Source organism: Nematolebias whitei, chromosome 9 (genome assembly GCF_014905685.2).
Source record: "Nematolebias whitei isolate Nwh7 chromosome 9, NemWhi1, whole genome shotgun sequence".
In the NCBI taxonomy this organism is placed as follows: domain Eukaryota; kingdom Metazoa; phylum Chordata; class Actinopteri; order Cyprinodontiformes; family Rivulidae; genus Nematolebias; species Nematolebias whitei.
In genome coordinates, this window is record NC_056506.1 from 44862897 (window position 1) to 44871806 (window position 8910).

At 38.0% G+C, this 8910-nt stretch overlaps 1 protein-coding gene across 1 annotated transcript in view; it reads left to right on the top strand.

Moving 5' to 3' along the window:
- The window catches only part of LOC119414293 (SLAM family member 5-like), a 25656-nt gene that overhangs the window by 5362 nt on the left and 11384 nt on the right, over positions 1-8910 (top strand). The window contains exons 4-5 of the mRNA XM_037681388.1: positions 547-587; positions 3175-3374. Coding sequence (XP_037537316.1) covers positions 547-587; positions 3175-3374 — 241 coding nt within the window. The remainder of the gene's footprint in view (positions 1-546; positions 588-3174; positions 3375-8910) is intronic.

Consider the following 8910-nt stretch of genomic DNA (forward strand, 5'->3'; position numbering starts at 1 on the left):
TCCATCCATCCATCCATCCATCCATCCATCCATCCATCCATCCATCCGGTCTCAGAGGCTGCAGAGAGGCCCACTCATCTTTCCACAGTTGCCTCTTCCAGCTCTTCTAGTAGAAATCCAGGCCAGCCGTCATGCAAATCATCCAAAGTAAATCAAAAACCCAACATTTTGATTTAGTGAACAGAAACTGAGGTGACCACTGATTCAACAGAGGAAAAAAAACCCCCAAATCAATAGCCTGGATGGGAATAATCAGCAAATAGGGCGTAAGAAAAAATGAATTACAAACTAAAACAGGAAGGAAAATTTGCCAGGATTCAGAATATAGAAAAAAGACAAAAACCAAGAGGCAAGATTGTTGTCACGGCCGACTTCAGTAACCAGAACCACAGAACATGACACATTTAGAAGGTGAATAAACAATTGGTCTGATAAAAACAGTGATTTATTTTTTATGGTATAAACAAATATCCTGCTAGTCTCACCATGACTGTGTCAAAGGCCGGATGTGTCGTAAACTAACATGATGTTTTGGTGTCTTTACAGTTCCCAGTGCAGCCACTATAGCTGGGATATCAGCTGGTCTCGTATGTGGTTTAGCAGCCGTGACTCTTGGTACCGTTCTGCTGTGCAGAAACTGTAAGTATCTCCTAACTGTTGACATTTTAATAAAAAGGTTCTGTAAACACGATTTTGTTAGAGATTTGACCCTCATTAATATTTCATTATCTGGTGTAACAGATTATAAAAAAAAACCAAAAACTAACAATATTGAAAAAGTAACAAAAAAACAAAAACATTTTTTTTTTGTTGTAAATTTTTATAAAGACCCAAACTATTTATATATATTTTTAAGAACTTGAAATCATTCATTGAGAAGGTTTAGATTTAGATTCTAACAGTGTTTTGGGGTTTGCGTGAATTGGAATGATTTTATACCAATTTTGAACCTTTTGTGAGCAGATTTACATTATTTTGTTTGCTTGCTTTTGCTTGAAATAAAATAAATAAACAAACAAATAAATAAATAAACAACCTAAAATTACAAAAATCAATTTGACTGCATAAAGGGAAGAGTTTTTTTTCTTTCTTTACACCTGCTCATCTTTCCATCCATCCATCCATTATCTTTACCCGTTTATTCCATTTTGGGTCACGGGGGTCGCTGGTGCCCATGTCCAGCAATCACTGTGCGAGGGGCGGGGTACACCCTGGACGGGTCGCAAGTCCATCACAGGGACACATAGAGACAAACGAGACAAACAACATTCACTCTCTCACTCACACCTAGGGACAATTTAGAGTTACCAATCAGCCTAACATGCATGTTTTTGGTCTGTGGGAGGAAACCGGAGCACCCGGAGAAAACCCACGCATGCACGGAGAGAACATGCAAACTCCACCCAGAAAGGCCCCTGGACCGGGGTTTGAACCAGGGACCTGCTCACTGAGAGGCAGCAGCTCTACCAGTTGCGCCACCGTGCTGCCCTTGCTCATCTTTCCATGCAGCAGAAAGTTAATAAAGTGCTTTGAGTAATATAAACTTATTTATTTGATAAAAAAAGTTTGAACAAACTTTCTTTCTGCAATATACAATCATAGTGTATTGGATATTCTTTGAGTTTCATGCAGGTCATTGCAGAGACCTTTAAAACAGCACAAGACAAATTAATTTGTCACGTGATCAGCTGCTGGTTCAAATTAAATTAAGGTGTAAACATGAAATCAGGCGGCACGGTGGATCAGTTGGTAGAGCTGCAACCTCTCAGAAAGAACTCACTTCACCACTTGCTCTTGTCAAGGGCGGACACGTTTCCCCTCCTCTCCCTCTGCTTTGCTGCTCTGTCCTGTCTGTGAAACTGCATCAGAGCCTCTCTCTACACATCTTCCAAACCATGTGAAAAACTTAAAAGCAGTGAGAGATGGAGCCTGCCTGACATGCAGTAACTCATTCCACAATCTTGGACCTGTAACAGAGAAAGCCCCGTCACCTCTGAGCTTAAAATGAGTGCCTGGAACCAGTAAAAGCGTCTGGTCTGCTGACCTCAGAGAGCGCTGTGGGACATATGGCTGCAGCAGATCATCGAGATAGGAAGGGGTTAATCAGGGATCTGTTTTTTGCAGCCACATGGAGCGTTTTTTGTTTGTTGCTTCAGTCTTTTTGTTGGCACTTTTGCACTGCAGCATGAAAAATCCTTATCCACATTTTGTTTACATAAAAAATAGCGAATGGTGGCTTTCAGTTTATTATGATGCTAAGTGTCGCTAGCTTTTTATATCAAACATAGTGGCCCAAAGGTTATTAAAAGACCAATAAGCAAAACTTTGAAAAATAGATTTTTAACAACACCCCTGAAAGTTAAATATCCACAAATTGAAACAAATGACTAAATCAATGTGCAACCAACAGGTTTGTTCTTGGTTAACAGAAACAACAACAAAATAGGAACAGATGCTCAGTTGATCGATGCAAAATCTTTCTTTGTTTTTGAGAATTGCAACTGGACTAAAATGCTCAAATAAAAATTAAAACTTTGTCTTGCATGAAACAACAAACTAATTCTATAAAACACTGCTTTAATCTTCTCAGCACTTGTAATTTATAAAGTTCATTAAAGTCTGTCATTCTGTTTGAAGCATCACCTAAAGTAAAACAAAAAGTTAATATTAAATCTCTAAACGATACAAACTTTATCTTTTATGACTGACCCACAGGGAAAAGAAAAGGCTGTGAGAATACTTTGTATGAAGTTCCTCAGGTAAGCAGCAGTTTCTTTCATTTAAAGGAAAACTCTCTCTGTTTGCACGTCAAACTGAACAGAAATGTGATAAATCTAAAACTGGCTGCCAAAAAAACCCAAAATAATTATATGTAGTTTAGAAAATCAGCCATTTTAAAGCACAATCCAGACTAAAGCTGCATGCAACATAACACTTTTCTACTTTTTCTAAATAACCTACATCTGCGTTTTAACTCGGATGCTTCAGCCAGTCTGCTTAAACTCAGTCGGCTGCAGATGCTTGACTTGTGCTGCTTTCTTTTGATTTTACGTTAAGTAAAGACGCACATCTGATCCATTTTCTTACACTTGCAACCCAAATTTTATACTTTATATAATGTATTGCATTGTTTTTGTTTTTAACACAACACTTCTGCTTTTTTTTTTCTTCTAGAACATGAATCCAAATGCATATGACACTCATGTAAGAGATGCTTTAGATTTTTCTCCAACATCGACGTACGCTTTGGTGCAGCTCGCCACCCGTCCTGCTCCAAAAGAGGAGAGCGCGAACAAAGTCCAGGCAGAAACAGTTTATGCACAGATAACGAGGATGCCCAAACCCAGCTCCGCAGCTCCGACTGTCGTGGAACAGTCAGCAACGGAAAAGCAAAAAGATTCAGTGTTATAATTATTTAAAAATTAAAATTTTAAATAAATAAAGCTAGTGAAATTTTTGTCAGCATTTTTGTATAATTGCTGTTTTGTCCAACAAGATCTTATGAGGATCATAAGCTACGTGAAAATCTTAAGTTACCTGTGTAGCATGCAAATGAGCTCCTCTGCCTTTGACCTTTGACCTGAAATGTTCAGTAAAACAACAATGAATCTGTCAAAAAGTAATAATAGTTTAGATTGTTCATTATTGTTTACCACTTTTCATGCAAGTTATTCTCCAGATTTTTATCCTTTATCATGTGTGTTGTTCATATTGTTTATTATATTGATAATTCTTGATTAATTATTTTTGTAATAAAACTTCAAAGCCAAGTTTGGTCTCCTCATTTGGATGAATATTTATTTTTTAGTAGAATTCCCTGTTTAATTAACAGATACTTCAGTGACTTGAGTTCTGTTTATTAAAGACTGTATATATTAAATAAGTTGTATTTTCCCCTCATCAACATGAGAACCTCTGACAACTTTATTGATGGATATTTCACCAAAATGACAACGAGGAGGGAAACGTGTCAGGAGACACAGGGAGGAGAAGAAAGTCAAGAATGTAGGACCGAGGGTTGTAACTCTAAATGTAGGGACAATGTAGAGAGCAGGCTGGCATGATGCTGTAGTGAACTAGGCCTCCGACCAAAACCTGCCTCTGAAGACCTTCATGGGACAGGAACTGTTATTTCATTCATTTGAATCCAGAAATACAAATTAGCTCATCCAGAGACTGTTAATTTTATCCTGAATTAATCAATTGAAAGAACACTCTTCTTTTTATATTATCATTACTATTTTACAATATCTTGATAATCAAAAGTGTGTTTAGTTCACATAATTTCTAATGTTGAAGTGAACCACTCATTTGAATCAACTGTGAAACAGTATTAATGATTTTTTAAACCTCATTAGACTTAGAAATCAAGTTAAATGTCTATTTACAAAGTAATTATGCATTTTGATCTTCTGTCTGAATGAAAAGTAGTGATGTTGGTCGAAAGTCAGAGACAGACAGAGACGAGTTATTAGAACGAACTGTATTGTTTTTAAACCTAGCAGACGGTAAATAACTGCCACTGGCATCTGCGTTCCTCTCACTTCTTCAAAACATTTCTCTGTCTGTACTAAACGTTCCTAAACATTCCTGAACCCTCTCTTGACTTTTAATAACCCTCTGACACCACTAGAACCACCCCCTGTTGGTTGTTTCAACCAATCAGGAAGTACTAAGTGACCGGAAGTGAAGACTCTTTTAAAAGTCGACACTTCCTGGAACTATTCAGTCTTCTTGAGTCTTGGACTGGAGTCTTGGGCCAGTCAGACTCAGTCTTTGATGGAGTCTTCTCAAGCCTTCTGGAGTCTTCCACTTTGAGTGGAATCTCTGACGGAGTCACAGATCCTTGCTGTGAACTCACCCGGGCGTAACGCCTACAACTTCGAAGGAAGCCTGTTTGTTGAACTGAGTAAATCGACACGACTTCTGACAATGACCAGCCGCTTTAACAGGAGACGCTGGAAAGGTAGCGTTGAAATGGACCCGGTACCGGAGCTGATTCATCTTCTGCGAAGGTAACGAGTCGTTGCGCGCTAAGTGTACCGGAGATTTGAGCTGGACACTGCTCGAGCGCCACATTCAGCATGTTCCACCAAAGCTTCACCTCACACACAGAAACACAAACTTTTTCTTCTGGTTCTAATCATCGTTCTTTGATGCTGACACCTAAATAAAAGTCTGCATGCTTTTACTGGTGAATCAGTTTCTGGTTTCAGTTTGTTCTGGGTTCTGCTCGATGTCCCAGGGTCACATTTTGTGAGGTTTCACCAAAATGGCTCCAACTTTGTCATTTCACAATACATGGGCGTAAATCCTGGGGTGTTGGGAAAATCTGGGCTCCCTCAGTTAAAAAAAAAACAGAGATGGACCATTCCAGTAAATCATTTGAGAAACTATCCTTTTAAAGCAAAATAATATTAAAACCAGAAACCACTTCAAATGCACTTATGAGGAAGATCTGATGGATGAAGAGGAGAACGGATGCTAATGCTAATGCTAACTGGAGGAAAGTGGCACAAAGCAACTGTTTGCTGTCAACATCTGGATCAATTGTATTCTCGTACATATTAGACGAGTACATCATCATATAATAATAATAAGTCATTATATAATATTAGAATATTGTAGCCCCAGTTTTTATTTTTTATTTACTCTTTACCATAATAAGTCAAATACACATATTAGAACACTCCCATCACCCTTTGGAGCACAAGTTAGGAGTCATCAGGACTCTGTACCACAGAGCAGACAGCGTCCCCACTAACTCAGGAGCCAGGCAGAAGGAGAAATCCCACACAAGACAGGCTCTAGAGCAATGTGGATATCCTAACTGGGCCTTCCTGAAAGCAGAGAAGAAACCCAAACAGGACTCCAGTCAGCCATCAGGTGAAAAGGAGGAACCCAGATCCAGACCAGTGGTCATTCCGTATGTTGAGGGGGTATCAGAGAAACTGAGACGTTTATTTTCTAAACATAACGTCCCAGTGGCTTTTAAACCCCAAAATACATTAAAGACTGGTTCATCCCAAAGATCCAGTCCCCCGGCACAAACAGAATAATATTATGTATGCTGCTCAGTGTCAGGAGGGCTGTGATCAGTCTTACATCGGGGAAACAAACAGCCACTGGCCAAAAGGATGGCCCAGCACAGAAGATCAACATCATCAGGCCAGGACTCTGCGGTCTACACTCATCTCCAGGCCAGCGGTCACTCTTTCAGGGATGAAGATGTTCACATCCTGGACAGAGAGGAACGATGGTTTGAGAGAGGAGTAAAGGAGGCCATCTTTGTGAAAAGAAATCGTCCATCATTAAACAGGGGTGGAGGCCTACGGGTTCAACTGTCCCCCTCTTACAATGCTGTGATTGCTAGTATCACTCAGCCCTCTGTGAACAGTAAACAGCCATCAGTGTGCTAATGATCCATTGTTAGGCTGATGGTCCTTCTTGAGCATGTGATCAGCTGGTTTTGGTTGTCAGCAGCAAAACTGGTTGATCCACTCTGAGAAGGTGCTATTTAAGAGACTGAGCTGAAAACAGCTCCTCAGACTGAGGAAGTCTCTCGGATGAGAGACGAAACGTTTCTACATTTTTTTGCTTTGTTTTGTTTTTTGTTTTTTTTTTAATGTCCAGAGGACCAGATTGAACTTTTTTGGATTTTTCTACCTGGGTTATTGAGCATGCATCAGGATAAATGTAGTGAATTATAAAAATGGATCCAAAAGTGTGACGTCATTGTAACAAGTACAATTTAATTTATTTGATTGCACATTTTTTTATTTTAAGTTTTGATTCATTTTTTTATGATGAACTTTATTTTTCATGTCCTGTTCAAGATAGCAGAAGTTAGCAGGTCTTTGGAGGGCGGTGAAAAGATTTCAGGATGTGCTAATACAGAAACAGAAGCAGTGAAACTTCCTGACACTTGTAAAATGAGGCTCATCGCACGCTGTGCTGCTTTGTTGGCTTATTTATGGCAAATACACGGTAATAATGACTTTTTTTTTCTAATATTTAAAGCTTTTACTTACTTTTACTCGAATAATTAATACAGTGTCACACTTGGTGCATCACAAGTTAAAGAAAAAACAGACTAAAGCCGAAGTACAACTTTTTTTTTTTAATCTGTGAACCTCAATATGTTAACAATAAATCAAAAGTCTTGTGCAGAAGATTAACTGTTTACTTTAGGGACTCCAAAATGCAAATGGTTTTTGTTACAATAAAACTTCAAAAACAATCAAATTTGTTTGATTGACAAAACTCGAGTTATAAACGTCTGCCAAGACACAAGTTTACAGAAATATGATTTTGATCACTAAACCATTTCTAAGTGATTTTTTGCGCATATTGCAAAATTTTTTTTTACCCTTATATGTTAACAAGGAGCATTTCTAATTAGTCTGAATGGAAAAGAAACAAAACAAATGAATGTGAATAGTTTTATTCACATTCATTGGAGTACTAGCTGTGGTTTTCTTTAGCCGTAGTAATCATAAATATTAAGGTATAGCTAATACATTTTTAAATCCTTTAAAAAATGGAAATTTGGGACAGTGGAAACATGCAGATTCTTATTAAATTGCACTACGCTGGTTCCCATTTGCTGTATTTTAATGGAATGGTAAATGGACTGCACTTATATAGCGACTTTCTATCGTATCCAGATACTCAAAGCGCTTTACAACACAATCTGTGACCTTATTTATCCATTCATGCAGCACTCTACTAGAACTCTACAAAGCTAATTGTTGTACTCTTTAACAGATCATGGCAACAATTTGCTAAAACTTCCAGTTTGTAATTATATTTGTTTTATATGCATTTTATGGCTGTTTATTGTTGTGTGTATCTTATCTGTGGTTTGTCTAAAACAGGTCTCTCTTGTAAATGAGTCCTCGCGACCCAGCGAGACTAACCTGTATAAATAAAAGTTGAATGAATAATCAACTAAATATATTGTGTGACTAAAGAGATTGTGCCATAGCTAAAGTGCATAAATGTTTGTTTTTGTCAAGTCCCATATCATGTTTAATTTTTATTACGTCTTCTGTTTTAAAGGGTCCAATGCTGCAACTTTAGTGTTTGTTCAGACCGGAGGAGATGTTCAACTTAATGTGACAGAAACTGATGTCCCCCAAGATTTTGATTTTCTTTTATGGATGTTTGGAACAAATGTAGTGGTAACATTTTATTCACGTTCAAAACCAAACATTAAAAGTGCTTACTCTGGGAGAGTGGAGCTTTTTGAGAACAAATACTCAGTGAAATTGAAGAATCTACAAAAGGAAGACACTGGAATTTATACCGCACGGGTAACAGCTGCTGAAGAGAAAATAGTGACTGAACACAACGTTACAGTTCAAGGTAGGTTTCTTTACATAGACATTCATCAGTTGTAGAAGCAAGAAATAAAATTATCTACCAAAATATGACAGATAATTTTGTTTTTCTTGCTTCTAAAACTTTACAGAAACCAAAACTTCAGAACATAGAAAACCATCTCTTCAGATCCAGATGGGAAAGCTGGATTCATGATCTGCGAGGTGAAGACGTCGGCTCTCGCTGATGCAGTTGCTGAACGAAAACCATGTAATTTTGTTCTCCCATCAGTTCTGAGAACTTGTTCCATGCATAACGTACGCTTGTTCTCACAGAGGTTTGCGTCAAGTTTTGTGTGACTGGTCAGGAGTTTGTTGTGGGCATGTTTATGCTGTCATGTTTGACATGTCTCTTCCATGTCACATGGAGGACAGGAGTGGTACACTCAGATGTAGTATGAACATATGCATGAGATATATTCATAAATTAAACGGATTCTTTCATTTTTCTGGACTGTATATAATGTGCATTGAATTTAATAAAATGTAACGTGAGACGTTAATTATCTTTGACTCACCAACGACAGTG